General features: G+C 40.3%; 1 protein-coding gene across 2 annotated transcripts in view; it reads right to left on the bottom strand.

Annotated features, from left to right (window-relative positions):
- LOC124719061 (neurexin-4) overlaps positions 1-26,442 on the bottom strand; it is a 166,944-nt gene that overhangs the window by 94,478 nt on the left and 46,024 nt on the right. For both annotated transcript variants that reach the window (XM_047244732.1, XM_047244733.1), the window contains exons 5-7: positions 20,851-21,054; positions 18,808-18,974; positions 2,788-2,967 (exon numbers count right to left, since the gene is read on the bottom strand). In XM_047244732.1, coding sequence (XP_047100688.1) covers positions 2,788-2,967; positions 18,808-18,974; positions 20,851-21,054 — 551 coding nt within the window. The remainder of the gene's footprint in view (positions 1-2,787; positions 2,968-18,807; positions 18,975-20,850; positions 21,055-26,442) is intronic.

The following is a 26,442-nucleotide window of genomic DNA, read 5'->3' as shown; positions in this document are numbered from 1 at the left end:
TTTTAACTGTACGGTATATATTACATTGCATTTAGGAACTTTTGGGTAATTGAACATGTATCAATAATTACAGATTTCTGTAGTTGTATATATACGTTTGGATGTAGCTATATTGCGTTGATGTACTGGTGGATATTGTGTGGTATGACTCCTGTAGTTGATAGTATAATTGGTATAATGTCAACTTTATCCTGATGGCACATGTCCTTGACTTCCTCAGCCAGTTGGATGTATTTTTCAATTTTTTCTCCTGTCTTCTTCTGTATATTTGTTGTACTGGGTATGGATATTTCGATTAGTTGTGTTAATTTCTTCTTTTTATTGGTGAGTATGATGTCAGGTTTGATATGTGGTGTTGTTTTATCTGTTATAATGGTTCTGTTCCAGTATAATTTGTATTCATCATTCTCCAGTACATTTTGTGGTGCATACTTGTATGTGGGAACATGTTGTTTTTATTAGTTTATGTTGTATGGCAAGTTGTTAATGTATTATTTTTGCTACATTGTCATGTCTTCTGGGGTATTCTGTATTTGTTAGTATTGCACATCCGCTTGTGATGTGATCTACTGTTTCTATTTGTTGTTTGCAAAGTCTGCATTTATGTGTTGTGGTATTGGGATCTTTAATAATATGCTTGCTGTAATATCTGGTGTTTATTGTTTGATCCTGTATTGCAATCACGAATCCTTCCGTCTCACTGTATATATTGCCTTTTCTTAGCCATGTGTTGGATGCATCTTGATCGATGTGTGGCTGTGTTAGATGACAGATTATTATTATTGTTGTTATATTATTATTCAATCTCAGGCCATACAAGCCTTTTCGGTTGCTCTTTGATGAGTTACTGTGTGAAAAATGACCAAAAATTTGGAAAAAAAAATTCTGCTCTGTGGGAGAGCATTTCAACCCGATTACAAACATGTATGCCATAACACCCAATTATAAGACTAGGTTTTGTCCAAAATTTGTCAATTGAAAAATAAAACAATGGAAAATCCAGGATGGAATGTAACAATATTATGAGAAGGACAGTTGCTACTCACCATACAGTGGAGATGCTGAGTCGCAGATAGCCACAACAGAAGATTTTTACACTTACAGCTTTCAGTTTGGCCTTTTTCAATAATACACACACACACACACACACACACACACACACACACACACGACTGCAGTCTCAGGCAACTGAAACCACACTGCGAGCAGTAGCACTAGTGTATGATGGGAGTGGCAACTGGATGGGGAAACGAGGAGGCTGGGGCGGGGAGGGGGAGGGATAGTACAGTAGGTATGGCGGACAGTGAAGCACTGCAGGTTGGGCGGCAAGAAGGGGGAAGAGGGGAAGGGGGGGGGAGTAGCAGGGGGGGAAAAAAGAGGGGGGGGGGGAGGGAGAGAGAGAGAGAGAGAGAGAGAGAGAGAGAGAGGACTGGGTGTGGTGGTGGAATGACAGATGTGTAGTGCTGGAATGGGAACAGGGAAGGGGCGGGATTGGTGAGGACAGCACTAACAAAGGTCAAGGCCAGGAGGGTTACGGGAACATAGGATGTATTGCATGGACAGTTTCCACCTGCGCAATTCAGAAAAGCTTGCGCTGGTGGGAAGGATACATATGGCACAGGCTGTGAAGCAGTCATTGAAATGAAAGATATCATGTTTGGCAGTGTGTTCAGCAACAGGATTGTCCACTTGTTTCTCGGTTACAGTTTGTCGGTGGCCATTCGTGCAGACAGACAGCTTGTTGTCTGTGATGCCTACATAGAATGCAGCACAGTGACTGCAGCTTAGCTTGTAGACCACATGGCTGGTTTCACAGGTAGCCTGGCCTTTGATGTGGTGGACAATGTTTGTGACCGGACTGGAGTAGATGGTGGTGAGAAGATGTATAGGGCAGGTTTTGCATCTAGGTCTATTACAGGGGTATGAGCCATGAGGTAAGGGGTTGTATAAGGATGGACGAGTATATTGTGTAGATTCAGTGAATGGCGGGATACCACTATGTGAGTGTGGGAGGTGGGGAGGGGGGGGGGGGGGGGGAGTGGAAAGGATAGTGGGCAGGACATTTCTCATTTCAGAGCATGACGAGAGGTAATCGAAACACTGGCGGAGAACGTAATTCAGTTGCTCCAGTCCTGGGTGGTACACAGTTATGAGTGGAATGCCGGACGGTGGGGCTTTGGAAGGTGGTGGGAGACTGGAAAGGTAAGGCACGGGAGATTTGTTTTGTACAAGGTTAAGAGGATAATTATGGTCAGTGAAGGCTTCAGTGAGACCCTCGGTATATTTTCCATTGATAGATTCAGGGCTACTTCAATTGTAAGCACTGTGCGACCTTACTTGATAAGTAATAAAGTGTTGTGAAATATTATTGATAAAGTGTTGTGAAATATTATTGATAAAGTGTTCTGAAAGATTACTCATAAAGTGTTCTGAAAGATTACTGATAAAGTGTTCTGAAAGATTACTGATAAAGTGTTCTGAAAGATTACTGATAAAGTGTTCTGAAAGATTACTGATAAAGTGTTCTGAAAGATTACTGATAAAGTGTTCTGAAAGATTATTGTCTGGTTTAGTGCTCATTTTGCCAGTAAGAATTTAGCATGCTGCGTCATAATGGTGACATTACATTATATCTTCCTGTTTCAATGTTTTAATTTGAAAAGTGGCTGAATACCAGTTTCTGTTACGAGTCAAGATCACACAAACATAAAAAGACGTGGTAAGGAAATTATCTTAACACACTGGTGAAGTAAAAAACAGCTACAGTATGTTAAGTACGTAACTCACAGGGCAGTGAAATGCTGTATTGACGGTCCGGTAGTCAAACTGATCCTGCCCGTACTCTGACGAGCCCTTCATAACACTTATCAGGTTGGTCGAGTTGAGGTATACATTTTCCATGCACCCCGTGAAGTTCTGGATGACCGCCAAGCCTTCTTGTTTATTAGGGACACCACCAATAAACAACTGCAGAAAGAAGTATACATTTGGAAATATAAAAACATTATTTCAAACATTTCAATGCAGGGAATTAATCCAATAATAATAAAGCACAAGGTTACTGATTATTACTCTCAATAAACAACAATGATCAATTTAATGATGTGTTTCACATAAAAGGGTTCAACACTTACTATATTAACTATAGCTGAGCGTAACATATGCTTGGAAAATATAAGGTTTGGAATTGTTACAGCAATTTAGTATTATTAAAATATTCAAACATTGCTTTACCTCCACAATTTCTGAATTGCTATAGCGACATAAAACAATGTGAAGCACACTTTATTTATGCATTCAAGAACATGCAATACTAGACCCTAGCATTTTTGCAAAATCCATGCATTAGACCACACTTTTAAAGGTGTGCTGGAATGTTTCACAATTTGGTAACTATATCTAACTATTCTCCACACAACATCCAGGACGGGATAACAACAACAACATTATGAAAATTATAGATTGCTACTCACCATACAGTGGAGAGACCGAGTTGCAGACAGGAACAAGAAAGAGACTCCTAAACAAATAAGCTTTCGGCCAAAATCACACAACAACCACGCACACTCAGCTCACAGACACACAGAGAACCACTGTCTCTGGTTGCTGAGACCCAAGTCTAGCCTCGGCAGCCAGAGACAGTGGTCACGTATGTGTGAGCTGTGTTTGCATGAATATGCGCCTGCAGGTTGTCTAATTCAGAAGGAGGCATTTTGGCCGAAAGCTTATTTGTTTAGGAATCTCTTTCTTGTGCCTGTCTGTGAGTCCACTATATGATGAGAAGCAATTTATCCTTTTCTTAATACTGGGTCAGTCCAAGTGAAGTGATCCAATAAAAATTAAGTTGGTCACTTGACATTTTTCAAATATTTTGGGATTTTTATGTGTGATTACCCTATAACTGAGAAGTCTAAACAGTTTTTAAAAAAATTTTACCTTGCATCATTACTGAATAGCGGCCATTTCTGTTTGTAAGCACACAATTATCAGTTTGGAGGCATTATCGTTAATTTGAATATCTCTACACTGGCTTAAGTTAGAACATTGCGACTGACATGTTTGTTTCAGAAAAGTCTCCTCTACAAACAAAGTTTATTACCCAAAATACCCTAAATTAATAAATAACCAATTGAAATGACCTCCAAAATTTGGTATTCATAACTCAGAAAATTCACTTTTTAGACACAAAAATAACAACCAAGGGATGATTTATCAGAGTGTTTTTTTCTTCTCTAGTGAGATATCATAAACTACTAGCCTTGTATAGAGTAAGAATAAATTTTTGAAATTTGAAAATATTTATTTTTTTGTAAAGTTCAGGGCTAGTTATCACTGGTAGGATCGAACATAAACATTTGACTTTTGTACATTTTGTCCACCTATATGATAGCAGAGAACTGTAAAAATTTCAACATTGATATTTGACTGTGAGCAAAGATGTGAATTTTTGAAAATCAGAAAATAATTCACGTTACACAAAAATTGATCTTTCGGTTGTTGCCTAATTCACGTGTCATATTGGTTAGATAAGATCGTGTTATTGAAGTTAAGGTACTGAATTTTGTGCAAAAAAATATATTATCTAGACAAATTTAAAATAAGTATTTCCAATTAACATAGTTTTGAGATATGATGCTTCCTAATGTTAGTAGTGATGGTTAAGAACACTTATTTCTTCAGACAGCTTTAGTGATAAAGAATAAGACCTCCGAGTTACTTTGGTATGTTCAAGCACTGAAAGCTTCCTTTTTATGTATTTCATTGGTATCCAAACTTTATCACTTGCAGATTTCCTGAATGACATTTTTGTGCATATTAACCAGCCTGCTGGCCGAAGAACATCATTGTTTTCTAAACTTATTCTCGCAAGCTGCGCAAGCCACCATTCTCCATCATATACACATGCCACTAAATCATTCAATGTTAAAGACAGAGATGTAATTTTACTGACACAATGATCCTCATGTATTTCAATTTCCGATGTTACATAGGATCGAACTAAGTTTTCTGCAATGCCAAGGAATTTTTGGAATTGCTTTGTTCCTGTTACAGCTATATAGTTTTCAAATCTGGTTTGAAGGTTTGTTTTAATATGAAGAACTACCTCTTCCTTCTTGACAAGAAAATAGGTGATGCCTTTAATGTTATCCTTGCAAAAGGCATACATGTCCTCTATTGTAAGAATTTGGTCTGTGGTCTTTGTAGGCTGGTTTTACTCACTTCACATTTTGTTGTACCTCCTACTCCATCGCATACATTTTTTACCATGACAAGAAGCAAAAACGTGTCATTCGACCTCCAACCTCCCCCTGGGACAACTGAAGTGCTGTGGTCCAAGTCCTTACTTTGAATGCAAATTGAAGAACTGCAAACTTTGTCTTTTTCATTTCTGAAGTACAGAACGAGTGGATCCACTGTTGCCTGGTCAGTGACCCAATGGTATCCTTGTATTTCATTCGGAACCACAAATGAAAAGTTTTCTGCAAAATCACCTACACCTATGCATTTAGTTTCATAAAGTTGTCCTTTTTTGTCCTTCAAAAACTTACTTTTAAATTTAGAAATATAATGGTGAATTTTGAGATTTTCTAACTTATCAATTAAAGATTTGAAGTACTCTTCCTGAGATTTAACCAATGTTATCATTTCAGTACTGTCAGTTGTGACTCACTGTTTGAAGGTAACATTGTCAGGCATTCCCTCCTCAGATTCATTAAACAGTTCAAGAGCGGTTTCTTTACCATGGCATTTATCATAGAACTCATCATGCATTTGTAACTGTTAGCATCACAGACCATGAAATCTACGAGGGTAATACCAAAAGTAAGGTCTCCTATTTTTTATAAGTACATAGACCTGTTTATTTCTACAATGGTTTACATCAGTTTACAGCTTGAACGTTTAGCTATTTTTTGACATAATCACTATTTCTGTCTATGTATTTTTGTAGATGCTGTGGCAGTTTTTGTATGCCCATGTCATACCAGCTCACTGCCATGCTGTTCAGAAAGTTATGAACCTCTTCTTTAACCTCTTCATTGGAGTTGAATCGCTGGGACCACAATTAACGCTGACAGTTACTGTGAGATTTAGAAACAACTCAAACGAGCAATTCAGAACCGGATAAGAGGAATGTTGAGCATGGGTGTACACATTCTCCATGACAAGGCTCGCCCACACAATGCTCGGCAAACCGTTGCTCTCCTGCAACAGTTTCAGTGGAACATACTCACCCACTCACTTTATAGTCCTGACTTGGCGCCCAGTGACTATCACATGTTCCCTAGGTTAAAAGAACATTTGGCCGGAAAGCGATTCAGCTCCGACAAGGTGAAAGAAATGGTTCATAACTTTCTGAACAGCTGGTATGACATGGGCATACAAAAACTGCCACAGCGTCTACAAAAACGCATCGACAGAAATGGTGATTATGTCGAAAAATAGCTAAATGTTCAAGCTGTAAACTGATGTAAACCATTGTAGAAATAAACAGGTATATGTACTTATAAAAAAAATAGGAGACCTTACTTTTGGCATTACCCTTATAGTAACTCTTTGTAGTTAACATAATTGAGTTTGCACCAAAAGTCATCAGTTGACATTTTGATGATATAAATAAACACACATGGAGTGTGTTCCTGAGGAGCCGACCATAGTACACCACTTATGGTTTTTTGGTTTTGTTCTGTTTGCGGGTGCAAAAAACAACTGAGGTCATACATGCCCAAGTCAAAACTATAGAACACGAAGACAGAGAGGAGTTAAAAAAACAACTATACACCACTCCCTATCGACACACCGTATTTACTCGAATCTAAGCCGCACTTTTTTTTCCAGTTTTTGTAATCCAAAAAACCACCTGCGGCTTAGAATCGAGTGCAAAGTAAGTAGAAGTTCTGAAAAATGTTGGTAGGTGCCGCCACAGCTAACTTCTGCCGTCGAATGTATGTAGCGCTACACAGGCATGCTTTGCAGGCACAAAGATAAATACTGGCACCAAAACCTCTGCGTCAGTAAATAAATTAAAAAAAAGTGGAAGACGAGCTTTTTTTCCTCCGCCCCGAGTTTCAACCACTGCATTTTCATACATTATTCATCGAAGTAAATACAAATTCCGTATTGTTCATCTTCGAATGTTGCAGCGTTTCAATATACTACGAAAATCCGACTGGCAAGACTGTTAGGGATGTTTGTCAATAGGGCCAACTCTACGTTCTGAATTTTTTCCTACCTGTGAGAAGAGATGGTTGCTAATAGGAACTTATGACTTGTGAATCACATGCAGTATTCTCTTCACCATAATAATAATAATTCGAATATAAACATTTTACCACGTATTCTTTCGAGTTTGCTGCTATCTCATTTAAATTCTTTCTGCCTAATAAACTACGAAACTAAAGTGAGACAACAGCAAACGCGGAAGAATATACCTATCATGTCATGTTCATATTCGTATTATTCTTATGCGTAATAGTGATACAGTCAGAAATGAAGCACGGCAATTGACTAGATTTTTAAATCTAATAAGATGACTTTAATTTCTGTGCAGAATGTAATGTACTAAAGAGGCGTCTGCAAAGATTTTCAAACGGAGAAAAATTTTCTCTAAACTCTCGTTCAGAACATCATCTATCATACGTAGTCCATTATTTGGTTCTTGTTGATCATTATCAAAGAAAGCAGCAGTGTAAGTAGCAACAAATAGCAGTCTCTTGCCATTGTTTCGCTAATGAGACAATTCCTCTCTCTCTCTCTTTTTTTTTAATTGTAAGCGGCGGTAGCACGCACAAAAGCAAGCCATGCCGCGAGCGGCAACAGGCCGTAAACACTCATTATCAGAATCCGACAAACAATGCATGACACAGTACAGTAATGCATCTTCAGCTAACAGTGACATAAACACCTATAACAAAGAGAACGGCACTTATCAGATCAAAGAAAAATAAGCAATCAATTCAAACCAGACGAAGCACGTGAAAAAGGAGGGGTACCCGTATAAAAACGGACGGAGTGCGTGACACATAGCAATGGCCACCTGGCAAAGCTTAACTGCTAAGTGTACGTCTCGAACCAAACTACTGTAACTGTATCGTCATTCATTCGACCTAAATTGTGTCTCATATTACAATGGACCAACTTTGTTTCGATTTGGAGGTGCGGCCTAAAACTTTTCTCTCCCCTTGAATTTCAAGTCTCAAATTTCAGGTGCGGCTTAGATTCGGTAAAATTTTTTTTCCTTGATTTTGAGTCTCATTTTTCAGGTGCGGCTTAGATTCGAGTGCGGCTTAGATTCGAGTAAATACGGTAATAGAAAACAGGCATGTTGAAAAAGGGCTAAAAAAGACACCGTACTCTAGAAACAGAGGTTCAAAATTAAATGGCCTTTGCCACATTGCTATGGCGGGTAAAATAAAGCGCAGCCAACAGCTCGCGTGTCATTTGCTAAAATGGGCGATAACTCAGATGGAAAACCCATGTGGGAGCGTAAGCATTTAAAAAATGGGCAGTCCGTAAGGAAGTGGCGGACAGTTAAAATTTGGGCGCAATGTGTACAAAGTGGTGGGGTAGCGCCACTTATCAAATGACAATGGCTAAAAAGGCAGTGCCCATTACGCAGTCTAGTTAAAATGACCTCCTCCTGTTTGGAGGGCCGAGAGGAGGTCGTTCAAACTACTGGGAGGCGCTTAATAATCCTGAGCTTATTCCCGTGAAGGGAAGACCACTGGCGATGCCAAAGGGACACCACTACCTGACAGACAGCAACACTTAGGTCATCGGAGGGAATAGAGGAATTTTCGGGCTGAGGTACGAGGACTGCAGCTTGGCAGCAGTGTCAGCAGCCTCGTTTCCTGGCAGACCGACATGACCAGGAACCCACAGAAGCATCACACTGGCTTCACCAAGAGTGAGCAAGTGACAGTTTTCCTGGACCTGCTGCACTAAGGGATGGGCAGTGAACAGCACACATAGACTTTGAAGAGAACTGAGTGAATCTGAGCCGATAACACAATTGAAAAGGCTGTACTGCCAGATTTACTCCGTCGCTTGATACAGGTAGAAGAGCATGGCTGTAAATACTGAGCAATTTACCAGAAGCCGATATTGAAAGACACGGGTGCCGACGAAGGCACAGCCGACCCACGGTCAGTCCAACAGCCATCAGCGTATACAAAGTTCCACGCGAGGGTCGTGAAACTGAAGACGATAGACCGAGGCTGGAGTAGTGCCCTTGGGAGGCGAATGAAGGCCAAAGTTAACATGGGTCACTTCACAAAGCCAATGTGGTGAAGGGTTCACACGCAGTGGGAAAGTTGCAGGTCGTGTGAAGTTAAGCCACCTTAGCAAGTGCCCGAAAGTGGAGTCCAAGAGGTAGCAGAGAAAAGGGACATCCCCCAACTTGCAATCATAGGTATAATTATAGGAGGAGGCATAGGATGGGTGGCCATGCATGGCAGACAAACAGCATGCATATCTGCTAAGGAGAAAATCAGTGTTAGAACAGCGGTAGACCAGCAGCTTCAGCATACAGACACTCAACCAGGCTAGTGTAAAAGGCACCGTGGCCAAACGGATGTCGCGATGGTGAATACTGTTGAGATGGCGTAAGAGGGATAGACATGCAGACGCATAAACAAAGCACCCATGGTCGAGTTTCAAACTGACGAGAGACAGGTACAAATGGAGGAGGGTGGTTCAATCAGCTCCCCAGGAAGTACCACAGAGGACACACAGGACACTGAAGAACAGAGTACAGCAGGCTGCCAGGTAAGACATATGGGAGGACCAAGAAAGCTTCCTATCGAGCATGAGCCCTAGAACTTTCGTAGTTTCACGAATTGAAGGGCAACAGTCCCAAGATGTAAAGATGGTGGGAGAAACGATTTGCACCACCAGACAGTCATACAGATTGTTTTGTCAGTCAAAAATCGAAAGCCATTGTCAATGCTCCAGGAGTAAAGATGATCAAGACATCGCTGAAGATGCCACTCAGTGAGACAGGTCTGTGGAGAACTGCAATAGATGACAAAATTGTCAACAAAAATGGAGCTGGAGATGCCCGGCGGTAAACAGCCCATTATAGGGTTAATGGTGATAGCAAAGAGAACGACACTCACGACGGAACTGTGAGGCACATAATTTTCCTGGATAAATGTGTCCAACAAGGTAGAACCCCCCACACACCTTGATAACTTGGTCTTTTAAAAATGCCTGAAGGAAACAGGGCAGGCACCCATAAAAGCCACACGTGTAAAGAGTATGGACGATACCAGCAGGTGTCATAGGCCTTCTCCAAATCAAAAAACACGCCCAGTATACGATTCCCGCAGAAAACCATTCATCACACGCGTGGACAAAGTAACGACATGGTCAAGTGCAGAACGCCGTGCTCGAATTCCACACGATGCATTCATCAGTAAATTGCAAGACTCAAGCCACCATGTCAGCCGGGCATGAATCATACATTCCATCACCTTGCAAATGCAGCTGGTAAGAGAGATGGAGTGGTAGCTAGGAGGAAGGTTTTTGTCCTTACTGGGCTTCGGTATGGGTATGTTGATGGCTTCATGCCAGTGTCAAGGAAAAATGCCCTCTGCGCACATGAGTTTGTCCATGTTAAACTGAAAGTGTTTGCCCACAAGACAAAGGTGCTGCAACATCTGAATGCGGACAGCATCTGGCCCTGGGGCAGAAGACCAGGATGAACTGAGAGCATGGTCTAGCTTCCTCATAGTAAAGGCAGCATTGTAGCACTCACGATTTGGAGAAGAGAAGGGTATTGCCCGAGCCTCCTCCACTTGTTTCCAATGGAGGAAGGTAGGGTGATGGTGATAGAAGAGCTCGAAACTTCCGCAAAACGGCAGCCCAACGTGTTGGAGATAGCAATAGGGTCCACAATGACATTTTCTGCTACAGTCAGGCTGAAAATTGGGAAATGCGTCTTGGTCCCAGAGAGCCATTGGAGGTTGGCCCACTCAACAGAGAAAGGGGTGGAACCGTTAAAAGAACTAGTGAATGATATCCAGCTAGCTCTTTTGCGATCCCAAAGAACGTGACAACACTTTGCACACATCTGTTTATAATGCATGCAGTTTGCCATCATAGGATGGTGGTCAACAACATGGAGAGCACGTGTTGTGCACAAATTGTGTCGGGGTCTGCCTCAGTCCACCAAGAGTCTGGGACACAACGTGGTAAAGAGGAAGTGCAGGGAATAGAACGTTTTCCAGCACTAAGGGTAACGTTTGTGAGATATTCCACATGGTCTTGACAACTGGGGAAATCTTGTTCTTCAAAGATCGCCAGGGAGGAGTAAAACTGCCAATCAGACTTAGGAAGCTGCCAACTTGGGCGTGCATGCCGAGTAGGAGTCAGCAAACAGATAGCACACGGGAAATGGTCAGTCGATTAGGTGTCAGAAAGAATGGAGGGGCAAGCTTGGCAGTGCACAAGGATAGGTCCAAACGGGAATAGGTGTGTGAGGAGTCGGAAAGGAAAAGTGGGTGCTTTGGTGTTAAGGCAGAAGAGGTTGGTTAAGATCAGCCAAGAGGGCAACTCTGACACACCCTGGGACAACCCAAAAAGGGATGATGCGCATTTAAGTCACTGAGTAGCAAAAATGGGAGAGGTAACTGCCCAATAAGCTGAAGCAAGTCTGCCCCGGTGACAGGGAATGACGGAGGGACACAAATGGTACAGAGAGAAGAAGTCAGATGTGAAAGGAAAAGGCGAACTGCAACAGCTTAAAGAATGGTCGTCCGGGAGATGGGCTGACTACGAATGTCATCTCGTATGAGCACGAGATGGAATGCCGACCTCCGGGGGAAGGTCAAAACGAATCGGTATGAAATGTGAAAGCTTAAAGCGGTACTGAGGGCGCAATTTTGTTTGCTGGAGGCAGAGTACAAGAGGGCGCTGCAACACTAGAAACAGGTGAAATCCTGTTTGTGGGACTGAAGGCCACGAACGTTCCACTGGAGGAGAGTCTCGATGAGGAAGAGGTGTAGGGGTGTCACCTCGGGGGCTGGGGAAGAGGCGCTACTACAGGGCACAGAAGCTGGAGGATCCTGCCCCGTGGGGTCCACAGGAGCATCGGCCTGCTTGTGCGGTCAGTCTGTGGAGTCCAATGCTGAAGAACAGTTGTTGGTGCGCACCAGTGACACGGAGGCTAGCCGCGCTACTAAGCTATCACATGGTGACACCATCGAAGAACTCTGAGTTGGCGAAGCAGAAGAACGTTTGCCTTTGGTGGATTTCTTCGAGCCTTTCTGGTTACAGGAAGACTCGGGTGTTGTTTGGCTGGAGAGACGGAGGAAGTCTTCATGGGAGTACTCTTCCTGTTCTTTCTGGCCTACCGATGTGTAGCTAATGGCTTCGTCCCTTGAGTAAGAGTTTGACAGCTTGTTGTACATCTACATCTACATCTACATTTATACTCTGCAAGCCACCCAACGGTGTGTGGCGGAGGGCACTTTACGTGCCACTGTCATTACCTCCCTGTCCTGTTCCAGTCGCGTATGGTTCGCGGGAAGAACGACTGTCTGAAAGCCTCCGTGCGCACTCGAATCTCTCTAATTTTACATTCATGATCTCCTCGGGAGGTATAAGTAGGGGGAAGCTATATACTCGATACCTCATCCAGAAACGCACACTCTCGAAACCTGGCGAGCAAGCTACACTGTGACACAGAGCGCCTCTCTTGCAGAGTCTGCCACTCGAGTTTGTTAAACATCTCTGTAACGCTATCACGGTTACCAAATAACCCTGTGACGAAACGCGCTGCTCTTCTTCGGATCTTCTCTATCTCCTCTGTCAACCTGACCTGGTACGGATCCCACACTGATGAGCAATACTCAAGTATAGGTCGAACGAGTGTTTTGTAAGTCACCTTCTTTGTTGATGGACTACATTTTCTAAGGACTCTCCCAATGAATCTCAACCTGGTACCCACCTTACCAACAATTAATTTTATACGATCATTCCATTTCAAATCGTTCCACGCGCATACTCCCAGATATTTTACAGAAGTAACTGCTACCAGTGTTTGTTCCACTATCAGATAATCATACAATAAAGGATCCTTCTTTCTATGTATTCACAATACATTACATTTGTCTATGTTAAGGGTCAGCTACCACTCCCTGCACCAAGTGCCTATCCGCTGCAGATTTTCCTGCATTTTGCTACAATTTTCTAATGCTGCAACTTGTCTGTATACTACAGCATCATCCACGAAAGCCACACGGAACTTCCGACACTATCTACTAGGTCATTTATATATATTGTGAAAAGCAATGGTCCCATAACACTCCCCTGTGGCATGCCAGACGTTACTTTAATGTCTGTAGATGTCTCTCCATTGATAACAACATGCTGTGTTCTGTTTGCTAAAAACTCTTCAATCCAGCCACACAGGTGGTCTGATATTCCGTAGGCTCTTACTTTGTTTATCAGGCGACAGTGCGGAACTGTATCGAACACCTCCCGGAAGTCAAGAAAAATAGCATCTACCTGGGAGCCTGTCTCTAATATTTTCTGGGTCTCATGAACAAACAAAGCGAGTTGGGTCTCACACGATCGCTGTTTCCGGAATCCATGTTGATTCCTACAGAGTAGATTCTGGGTTTCCAAAAACGACATGATACGTGAGCAAAAAACATGTTCTAAAATTCTACAACAGATTGACGTCAGAGATATAGGTCTATAGTTTTGCGCATCTGCTCGACGACCCTTCTTGAAGACTGGGACTACCTGTGCTCTTTTCCAATCATTTGGAACCTTCCGTTCCTCTAGAGACTTGCGGTACACGGCTGTTAGAAGGGGGGCAAGTTCTTTCACGTACTCTGTGCAGAATCGGATTGGTATCCCGTCAGGTCCAGTGGACTTTCCTCTGTTGAGTGATTCCAGTTGCTTTTCTATTCCTTGGACACTTATTTCGATGTCAGCCATTTTTTCGTTCATGCGAGGATTTAGAGAAGGAAGTGCGGTGCGGTCTTCCTCTGTGAAACAGCTGGACGGGGGGATGGCGATGCTACCTTGACACTGGTCGATTTCACAAACTCTGAGCTGAATCAGAGCTCGCACGTCTGCATGGCCATGTCCTGCACGGAGCGAGGGATAACAAGAACAGAACTATAGGTACCAGATGGGAGAACACAGGATTTGCGACTAGCCGGTAACTAGCAAGTGACTGGATAAGGCACTTTTTTCTTTACCTGGAGCTCTCGAACAGCCTGCTCAAGACAATCCCGAGAGTAGGCGGCATGGCCACCATTGCAGTTTATACATTGGGGAGAAGGAGGTGGACAATTGCTCTCGTGTGCATCCCTACCACAGGTGACACATTTGGCTGGATGTCGACAAGACGTTCTAGTGCGGTTGAAAGGATGACACTGATAGCAGCACTCTGGGTTCGAAATGTACAGCCAGACTTTGATAATTTCATAGCCTGCTTTGATCTTGGACAGAAGCACCACTCTATCAAAGGTGAGAAAAGGAGTGTGGGTGGGCACTAAGGTGGGACTCTACCTTTTTCATTGCACGATGGACGGCAATGACACCGTGATCAGAGAGGTAAGATTGGATTTTGGCCTCAGTTAGACTGTCGAACAGCCTGGTGTAAATTACACCACGGGAAGAATACAAAGTTCTACGGACCTCGACACGAACAGGGTAACCGTGGAGAAGCGAGGCAGCAAACAGTTGTTGTGCTTGAGAATCAGAAGTGGTCTCCAAAAGCAAAGTGCCATTCCATAAACAAGAGCAGGATTTCACGGGGCTGGCAATTGCATGAACATCTTTATGAATAATAAACGGATTTACTGTGGTGCAGTGGGAAGGGTCTTCAAATCATTAGCCTCATTACGTTTAATTTTTGTAGATGCTGGGTGGGAAGATGACTCATATGCTCCTTCCAACTGGGGACCCCTTCACAAGGGGGTGCACCCGCCTTAGGTGATTCTTCACACCTCAGGACACACCTCCCGAACATCTGACGGAGGAGCCAATCGGCAATTTGGAAGGTTACAGCTCAGGCAATCGCCTCTCCCTTGGCCTGGCCCGTACCAGGGGGTATGTGCGAATCCTACCTGTCCGCCCGGGGCTGGGAATTTCACGTTACCCGGTCACCTGTTATGCGTCAGACGTGTGGGCCAGCCTTCAGAAGCGCACAGGGAGGAAGAAGAGAAAGTGGAACCTCAAATGCCGAAGCGGCCGAATGAGAGGAGAAGGGAAAAAGAAAAAGAAAGGTGAGACTGTTCTTAAGGCAACGACAGAATGCAAAACATTTACAATAACACCCCACACGTGTTCCCCAAGGGAGGAGAAAAAGAATACCAAGAGAATAGACTTGCAGCACGGAAGGAAAAAATGCTGCAAAGGCTGGGGGCCCCGTGGTAGTCAAGCACGAACCTGCCAAAGAGTGGCGAGCCCCCTGGGGGGACCCCTTAGTGTGAAGGTCACCAAATTTTGACCTTCCAATTTTGCATTCAGGATGAGCATTTTTGAAAACTGTATGAAGTTCACTTAAATTTGACAGCACTATTCATTCATTTATAACAACTCTTTTGCTACCTTTGCACATTTTACTGTTTTCACCGTCTTAAAAAAAAAAAACAGCTGGAGCTTTCATTTGTTTCTTCACTTACACCTACTCCTTTTTTCTTCCTAAAACTGGTATAATGCCTTGTTCTTTCACTAATTTTCAGGTGAGTTTAACCAAATGATCAGAAACAACAAACTCATGAACTATTTTATCTCTAGCCCATGAGTCAGGAGCAAATTTAAAATTTTACTTACTCTTTAACTTCTCAATTAAGCTCAAATATTCAGAGTTGGATGATTCTGGAGGTAGGTTTTCTTCTTTTTTAGAAACACAGTTGGTATCTACATTATTAAAGCACGATTCTAAGTCTCTTCTAATTTTGTTAACTGGCTCTTCCACCGGTTCTTGGTAGAACAATGTCATAATAAATAAAAAGCACTAGTTCGCTTTTATTCTTCAGTATACTGTAACTAACCAACAGTATACAGTAGAACAAGAGCAAACTAGTGGTTTTCATTTTCTAATTTTGTTTGAAATTTGTGTACCTCACTTTCTATAGCTGCTTTTCCTTTTCCGCTACTCACTTTTTTTTTTCCTTTTCCGCTACTCACTTTTTTTTTTTTTTTTTTTTAAAAAAAAAGCAGGAGACATCTCCAAATTAGAACAAGCAAAATCCAGTGGATTCAGTTTGCTAATATCATTAACAAGCTTATGTGATTATGGTCCTAGATTCATGATAAATATTTTTGAGTAACAATTTGGACACAGGGAATGTCCAGGAATCACATTAAGTTTCACTTGGGAAGCCGTTTTACTCACACTTGACAAGGGTAAATGTTCAGGTTTTATTTCTCTCAAACCTTTAATAACTGGCTTTTTATGAACTTTCAGTGGATCACAGCATTTTTATCCAAACATGTCATTGTACTGCGGAATATATTTTACCTCATGATACTCACGAACTGATGATACAGAAGAACGCACTTTTAATTTAAACAAAGTCTGTCTATATTCATCAAAGTCATTCACATTTTTTTAAGTTTTTTGAAACTTATTATTTGTCTAATAGAGTATTGTTCATCCATTTCATTGCATTCCAATTATTCTTTTAAATTTATTTACTATTAAATTTTAAAATTATTTTAGTTAATTAAAAATTACAATCACGACTAAAGCACATAAAATATTCTACACTCTTAACAGAAGTTTCTGAACAGACTGCTGATAAAAAAGCCACAGCCAGCAAATGTAGTCGGGGTACACAGTTCATGTACAGACTTGTCACTAACTACTGGGACTGGTGCAGACTTTTAACTGTGTCCATTGGGCTCCTGTACAGATCTGTCTTGAGGAGTAAACTCGTGCACAAAACTGTAGCCTTTTCAACAACAAAGAAATTTCACAAGTTTCTTGTTTTACTTTTATCATTCTATACTTGTAATAATGTGCTACTTAACTGACAATAAAGCTAGATGTAAATGGGCAATTTTTAAAATGTAGAACTAAAGCAAAAGCTCTTACTGCTTAATATTTTATTATTAAAATAAAAAATACTAACTAAATATAAAATGACAATGTTAACTAAATAACAGGTCACAAGTAAAATTTATTACAATGAAACAATAGGCAACTACCATAAGATCAACTGCAGTGTAATGTGAATTATTTCATCATTTTCAAAAATTCATGTCTTTGTTCACAGTTAAATATCAATGTTGAAATTTCTATAGTACTTTGCTACCATATAGGTGTACAAAATGAGCAAAAATCAATTTTTTTTGTGTATTCAGTCCCTTAGGAGATAACTAGCCCCAACTTCACAAAAAAAAAAAAAAATAAAGATTTTCATATTTCAAAAATTTCTAAAAAAACAAGGAAACATTTGTCAGTGTTCTTGCTCTATATAAGGCTAGTAATTTATGATATCTCACTGAGGAAAAAATACAGTCTGATAAATCACTCCAGATGTTATTTTTGGCTCCAAAAAGTGGATTTTCTAAGTTTTCAATACCAAATACTGTAGGTCCTTTCAAATGATTATTTTCGATTTGGGGTACTTTGGATAACAAACAATATTGTAGAGGAGACTGTTATAAAAACAATCATATCTGTTGCAATGTTGTAGCTTAAGCCAGTGCAGAGATATTCAAATTAATGATAATGTCTCCAAATTGAAAAACTGTTGTGCACTTACAAATAAAAATAGCAACCATTCAGTAATAATACAAGGTAAAAAAAACAACTGTTTTGGACTTCTCATTTATAGGGTAATCACACATAACAAATAATATTTAAAAATGGTCAAGCAACCCTCATTGGATCACTTTATAAGGATTGACCATATTGTCACATTTTCCATGTTCTTTACAAAGCGCTATTTCAGCAGAAAATTATTTTCTTAGCATATGTTGCCTTTTTCATTAACATTGCATTTTTAATTCATAACTGCCATATTAAAAGCATATATTTCAGTAATAGGCATATTAAATCATTTGCTATCTCTTTCTCACAATTGATAAGTAAAAAAGTAACTGCTCCTAAGCCTAGAAAGGAAAGAGCTACGATGTGGGTGCCTTTTGTGTCTACCGGAAGGAAGTGATGCATTATATTAACAAATTACTAATTTTACTTTCAGAGAGAGATAAAGAGAAAGAAGTGTGGAGTATCATGTGGGCATTTTATTATTTCCTAACTAAAGTTAGCATGGTAACAATATCTCCTATAACCAACATATTAATACTGATTACTTTGTCATAAGACATACACAATGATGCTAAAATGATGTTCCACAACTTCAATTGCAAATAACTGAAAACTCCCAAAGAGAATGAGGCCGAATTTCTATAAACTTCTACTCTTGGAAAAGAGATAGGGTAGGAGGTGGGAAGAAAGATTAGAATTTAACATTCCGTCAATGATGAGGTAATCAGAGATGAGGAAACCATTGAAAACATTAATCTGGATGGATGGGCGGGGATTTGAGCTGCTATCTCCCCAAATCTAAGTCCACTGTCCCATCATTCGGCCACGTCGCTCCATAAGGATACTAGAGAAGACTTTTAATGAAGAACTTCCATTGTTAAGTCATGTGCCAGTGATGGGAATGGCGGCAAAAAAACATTTTCAATAGATAAATTATTTTTCAGTGAGAGGTGCAGCCGTTTGCCACGTTAACAATGTTGACAGAGTCTTCCTCACAAAACACTGGTTTTAATCATTTGTAATAGCCTGTTGCTTATTTTTATCATTGGAGAAGCAATACTTACCTCCCTGTTCAAGTCCAGCCTGAGGAACTCGCCCTTGACACGCCCTCTTATTTCCACACGGTCCACAGAGAAGATTATGTCCCTCAGCTTGCGACTTATCACAACATCGTGCCACAGGTTGTCATCGAGAAGACTTCCCACCGACAGACTTGTCGCGACACCGGAACCTTTCAAATAAAAAAAAGAAAAATGTTAATTATTTTTAGGATACTCTCAATTCTTCAAATACATTGCAGGGTTCCCTCACTGTACATAACATGTAGTGCTATAAATGTGATACAAAATTCATTTACCATGAGATTTTGGCTTTATGAGCATTCCCACAATGAATTTCATGAACAAGAGTAGGTCACAGCAATCAGTTAATTCTAAAAGCTAGTTCACATATATTTTTTTGTAGCTGTCCTTGCTGATTACAATATTACCTTTTAATTCTTCAGAAATTGGGACACTTCTACCAAACTTTTGGTGACTCTCTTAAGGTTCTACACACCTGGACGTACAACATTCAAATAGGTTTATGATTAATTATGAAAATCATCACAGTAAATACAGTATTCGTTTGATCAACACACAAATATTAAGGAGATGCTTCAGAAAATCAAACGGAAATCCCCTGAGAGAAGTTTATGTTCCTTCTGAAGAACGCTATTTAGAAAATTTAGACAATCAGCATTTGGAGCAGACTGTAGAAACATCCTACTGTTGCCAAGATACATTTTGCATAAGGACCACAAAGATAAGATACAACAAATTAGGGATCACATGAAGGCATACAGACAGTTTTTCCCTTGCTCTAACAGCAACTGAAACAGGAAAGGAAATGACTAGCAGTGGTAAAACATACCCTCTGCCACACCCAATGTTGTGGTTTGTGTAGTATGTATGTAGATATAAACAATTTTCTCCTGTTATATGAACTATTGTATCCCTGCAGATCATATAAATGTCTTTTTTCCAAATTGACCCTGTTTAGGATGCAATCTTATTTTGCATTTATTTTCTTGAGCATTCTGGTTTTACATTTGTAACTAAATTAATCTGTATCACTCTCTTTTTTTTCCCGAAACTGCCAAATGCTACATAATGCATAGTCTCTTAAGAATTTTCCATTTGCTCTCCACAATTATAATTCATCACTTGTGTTGCAAACACGTACAGAGCTTCCATGTACTTTCATTTCCTTTCCGAAATTGAAATTAATAGTGAAAAGCCTCAACAAACCTGAATCTCATCACAAATGAATTTTGTCTTCATACAAGGTTATTTGAAACTGCATAGGAACCACACATAGCACAATCAGCTTGCTGCAATAATAACAGTCATGAAATAAACAAGAAGTTCCTAATCATTCTAATAACTGCACGGTTGTAGTCATAGAACTTGCGCGCACGCATGTGCGCGCGCGCGCACACACACACACACACACACACACACACACACACACACACACACAAGGAGGGAGGGAGGGAGGGGTTACACATCTTACGAGTGACACATTGACTCCAAGTACTAATATCTTTGCATGCCTGAGCTCACCCTCTGTAACTTTATGCCTTGTCATTTTATCACTGTTATACTCAAACTACCACACTGGCTACACAAAGCTCTACTTTTATGTTAGCGTAACGCTGTACTCGCACTTTTTCACACAGCATGTGGAAGTACTTGTATGCTTATACCGCCACACATATTCACATATTTGCATTCTGATTGCTGGAAGTTATATTAAAGCATGGAACATCTCCACATCATAGACTAAGCTTTAACAATCTGGGTAAGTACTAATGTTTTCAGCTTTCAAGTTCTGCTGCTTTATTTTAAATATTAGCATATTTCATTTGGTGACAGTGTTTGCTTTCAGTATGCCTGAAAATGACAAAATATTGAAACTGCAAATGTAATAAATATTTTTAGCAGTTGTAAATGCAATGGCTAAATTCACAAATTACGACTTACTGGTTAAAATAAAGATGTCAACAGAAGAGCAACAAATATTTAAAAGGTACCAAGAACAGGTAAGACTGAACCCTGCACACTCACCGAGATCCAAATTGAGAAGCATGCGATTGTCGCGCAGCTGGAGCGCTATGTAGTCACCCTGTGTGCCTCGGCTATACATGAGGACTCCATTCGCATTGTTAGTTTTGAAGCGCAGCCTGATGACACCCCTCGTTGCTGATATTGGGTCCCTCTGCAGGTCCTTGCGGACGAGGGCAGTGCCGTTGAAATACACCGTCTCTGCCTCTGCAATAACAAGCAAACATTTGTCTCAAAATAATTCTTCAAACAAATTCACAACACAGCTACTGAGCTGCAAGTGATAATCTTTTAGCTGCAACAAGATGCACAGTCACCACAAATTATCTTTATGATAGCGTTCTGTTGCCATCAAATTGATAAAAATATCCTGTAATTTTGTTTTCATTACTGCACACTTACAACCATGAAGCAATTCTCAAATGATCATATAGAGTAAACCAATAAAGCAGTAAAAACATAGGATGTTGGTGGGATTTCGCATTTATATACACGACACCATATAACTTCTTTAAGACACAGACCTCCAAGAACTTCTTTCTATGCCACAATATAACACCAAATTTTATGCTTGGAAATTGCACAAAAACTGAAATTGCTAATAGTGAACACGACAACATTTAAAGAATTTATAGGTGCTGTGAACCTGTATTATTATAACTTAAATGGACTATACAACTTTTGTGTACCATTTGACTGTTTCTTCTCCTTCTTCTTCTTCCACCTTGTGTATTAGAATGTAATGTACTGCTAATGCCATGTGGCATTTATGTGTTGGGTTAAGTGCTGTCACCTGTGGAAACTGTATGAACTACATGCTATGATGCAATACTCTTTTCCTAAATTACGAATTACACATTTTTGGTTATCTAACTAAAGCATCAACATGTTTCAAACAACCTACACAACAGTAAAAAGAAAAAAAAAAGAAAATAAAATAAATGGCACATTAACTGTAAATTTGTGCAAGAGCTTAGAAAGGCATTATTTAGTTTTAAGGAGGTCACAATCAGAGAAGAAATGCACGCTAGTGCTTACTCGACTCATGATCAGTCTGCCTGTTGTCAGAAGTTGCACAATGCATGGGACAGTGTGTCACTTATTGATGAACACACACCTAACGTCCACTGAATGGCTGAAGGAGATGGCTATTTACAAACTTGTAGCTAATTTCTACAACACGCTGGGATCGTATAACAGGCAGTAAATGAAAATAAAATAGATGGAAAAATGTAAGTAAAATGTTTATCAATTCAAAAGCAATCCCCATAACTGATGATACGTTTATCCCACAGAGAGAAGATGGGTATTGCCTCCATGGAAAAATGTCGAAAGTATCCAGAATGAGATTTTCAACTGCAGCGGAGTGTGCACTGATATAAAACTTCCTGACAGATTAAAACTGTGTGCCGGACCGAGACTTGAACTTGGGACCTTTGCCTTTTGCGGGCAAGTGCTCTACCAACTGAGCTACCCAAGCATGACTCATGATCTGTCTTCAAAGCTTTACTCCCGTCAATACCTCGTCTCCTACCTACCAGGAGTACTAGTTCTGCAAGTTTTGCGGGAGAGCTTCTGTGATGTTTGGAAAAGTATGGAAATCTCATGGGGAGAGATGGGGACTGTACGGAATATGTCTACGAGTTTCCAAGCCAAACTATCTGCAGCACCATCAAAACAACCTTGGCAAGATACGGGCCCACCCACATACTCAATACAGTCACAATCTCCCCCCATGCCCTTTCCGCATTTTTAGAACCCTGAAGAAAGACATTTGCGGCAGTCACCTTGCTTTGGACAAAGAGGTGCGCAGCTGCGTCCAATCATGGTTCTTTAGAATAATAGAGCAGGGTCTAATGCAAGATTCTTCTCAATAAGTGAAGTTTACTGTAACACTCAAATGCCAGCATGATTTGAACAAGTTTCCCTTGTCAAATTATATAAACTGTTACTACAGATACTTTTCACTATATCTTAGCTCCTGAACACAAAATTTTCTACAAGTATAAATTTTATTTACACATCAATAGTTATGACAACCCAAAGAAACACTCAGGAAATTAAGTTTTCACAAATTCATCACAAAATCTAGTTCAAAACAAACTACGATGGAAAATCCAGCATGGAATGTAACAATATTATGAAAAGGAAAGTTGCCATTCGCCATATGGAGATGCTGAGTCGCAGACTAGCACAACAAAAAGACTGTCACAAATAATCTTTCAGCCAGCAAGACCTTCATCAAAAATAGACGACACACACACACACACACACACACACACACACAAACACGGCTGCAGTCTGTGACTTCAGTTGCCAGAGGCTTGATTTGCGTGTGTGAATTGCGTTTGCGCGCGCGTTTGTTTGTTTGTGTGTGTGTGTGTGTGTGTGTGTGTGTGTGTGTTTTTGTGTGTGTGTGTGTGTGTGTGTGTGTGTGTGTGTGTGTGTGTGGTGTCTATTTTTGACAGAGGCCTTGCTGGCTGAAAGCTTATTTGTGACAGTCTTTTTGTTGTGCCTATCTGGACTCAGCATCTCTCCTCTATGGTGAGTGGCAACTTTCCCTTTCATAATATTGTTACATTCAAAACAAACTACAATATTTACCGTTATTTTAACCTTCATTGGTAATATCGGTCAAAATACATGTCACAAATTATATTTTTTATATTTTGCAAAGGGATAGCAAAATATAATTACATTTCAACAGAAAATATAAATAACTACAAATATTCAAATTTTCATCATTAATTATCTATCTGAATATAGCATTATTTTGACTAGCATAATGTCCTAAAAAGATCAAGACCTAATGTTGCTCTATATTATTCTTTAGACAATACCAGTTGTGACAATTGTAACTCAGTGTTGTGGCAACACATGTAATTACATCAAAACATAACAAATTTTTACAAAGCACTGATTTTGATGTCAAATTATAATGTTACGCAAACTGAGCTTACGCAACACGGGGCGTCAATAAGCACGGTTTAATACAAAAATGCAGATTCCAAGAATACTTATTCAACAACACTGTACCTATTATAGAGGATTGCACCATATTTCCATTAAATACTGAAGCCGACAAAAAGATAAGCCAATCTTGTTTATTTTCTTGTGGCATTTTTACTTTTGCGTGGCAGAGATTTGCATCATCAGTGCTTGTTGTTTTATGAGCATTAACCATGATCCAAGGGCTAACATTGCATCTGCTAGTACTGGAAATATCATGAGAGGGTATGAAGACTCAGACACCAGTTTCAAGCTTGATGAGGTTGTTTAAAACTGCTGAGTCTTCATAGCCTCTGATAATATCTCCAGCATTAGCAGACAAAATGTCAGACACAAAAACATGTCTTGGTGCACACCTATTGTCCACAAAACAAAAATCACCAAGAAGGGATGGTCTGCTCATTAATACAGTGAGATCAGATAGCATTGATGCCATGGCTACGGACGGTGAACTCACTGCATTGCTACGCTAGTTGCAGGCCTGGCCAAGTTATTACAGTGGTACTCCAGCCATCCATAAAATCATAAGCTCACTTAAAAGTACAGAGTGTTCAGAAAGCAGCTGCGCAGTTACAAGATACATTGGAAATGACTTCCTCCCTGGGTAGCAACAGAACCTGCTTAATTTTATTGGAAAACACTTTCTGCGTATCCGACTATGATACGCTTCTCATATACACAGTTATTGTAGTTTGTGAATCACAGATTTTGTTTTTTCCCAGAGAAAAAATGTCTGGTGGAGTAAGGTCCGGCGAGAGAGGGGGCCATAGGTTTTTTGAGAGGACACATTCCCCAAAAAGCTCTTCCAGAAGATATAGCATTGTTAGCTGTGTGCATAGTAGTGCCACCTTGTTAAAAATTATGATTCGTTGATTTTGTCTTCCTTTAGCTGGCAAATGAAATGTTAAATCATTAAACAATACCATTCACTGTACACAGTTTCTTCAAAAAATGAAGATCGAATAATGTGCCATCTAGATATTTCTGCTCTCACTTCAATTTTCTGAGCATGCAACAACGTTTCATGTGCAACACAAGAATTCCCTACTGAACATAATATTGTGTTTCGTGTGTTAACATGACCAAGAGGCAGAACCAGGCCCCATATGTATAGCAGGCAACATCAAGAATATCAGTGGCATTCCTCTCAGCAAAAGACGTAAACCATTTGCAGTAACAGATTAACTTTTCATGATCCACACCTTTCATTTCTTATACTGTAGTCACTTTACACAGGATCAATTTCAGTGTTTCCCTAACTGCTTTATGCATGACTGCAACCCCAATATCTTTTTCTTGTGCCAACTTGTACAGTGATTTTGCTGGGCTCTATTGGAGGCAGAAATATCTGACAACTTCTGTTTGTTTACTTTCGGTGATCTTCCAGTTTGTTTGCCATCTAGCACTGAGCCTGTCTTTCAGTTTCTTAACAGCTCAAGAAACTAAGTGAACGATGAGGTACAGGTGTACACAAGAGTTTTTCAGCAAAATGTCACCCGCACTACATCTGTATATTTATTGCATTGTTGAAACAATGTTCGACAAGGAAAATATGACCCTCAGTTGACAGCACCATAATTTAAAAACATATGAGCATCTAAACACTACACATCATACTCAACAAAAAATGGCTCTGAGCACTATGGGACTTAACATCTGTGGTCATCAGTCCCCTACATTCAACAACTTCCATCGGCTGAACCAAATTGTTAAAAATTGTGCAACAGTAGAGTGAAATGAATACCACTCGCATATCGATGAAAAATCAATTCTGCCAACTCCTTTTTTTTAAACTCCAATGTAATATATATTTGTAGTCCACAGTCCAGTGCACAGCAACTTCCCACATGCAGTGTATCAGTCACCCCATTGAATAAAGATACTGTACGCTGTTGCGAACTGTAGTTAGTGTACAAGCGTTACCACACAGTCAAGTGACCCTCCACCACTGACGTATGTTGTGACACTGAAGTAGTGTGCATGCGCGCTGGTCGCTCATATGGAATCATCGCAGTAAGGTGGGTTGTGTTGATGTGCCTAGATCACACTGTGAATTACATGGGCTGATTAGATGGTCATCAATATGAACTATCCAACGTGATTACTAGCAGTGTCATAGAATTTGCAGCCATCTAACACAGTGTAAGGCATACAACCTGCAGCCATCTAACACAATGTAAGAACAGTGAGAGAAAAAAAATCCCAAATGACAAGGAATGGAGTGAAGTGTCACGCCTCGTCGACAAATATCGGTTTCGAAACCAACGCGAATTGCAGTTTCCTTGAATGCAGGTCCACCTCAACCAGTACTTGATATGAACCATGCAAAGTGTGGTGGATTGTATTTATTTTCTTCCATCTTATGGCCCAATACAATTGGTCAAGAATTCATATCTCATGTCAGCCTTTTTATCTTAGAGTAGCACTTTCACCCAATGTCTGCCGTAATTTGTTGGATGTATTCCAGTCTCTGTCTTCCCCTGGAATTTTCACTCTCTACCGTTACCTCTAAGTACTACAGAAGTTATTTCCTAATGTCTTAACATACATATCATCCTGTCCTGCCATCTTGTCACTGTTTTATAC

This window comes from Schistocerca piceifrons, chromosome 10 (genome assembly GCF_021461385.2).
Source record: "Schistocerca piceifrons isolate TAMUIC-IGC-003096 chromosome 10, iqSchPice1.1, whole genome shotgun sequence".
Classification (NCBI taxonomy): Eukaryota; Metazoa; Arthropoda; class Insecta; order Orthoptera; family Acrididae; genus Schistocerca; species Schistocerca piceifrons.
Note: the sequence above shows the minus strand (reverse complement) of the source record. Positions and strands in the feature narration are given on the sequence as shown.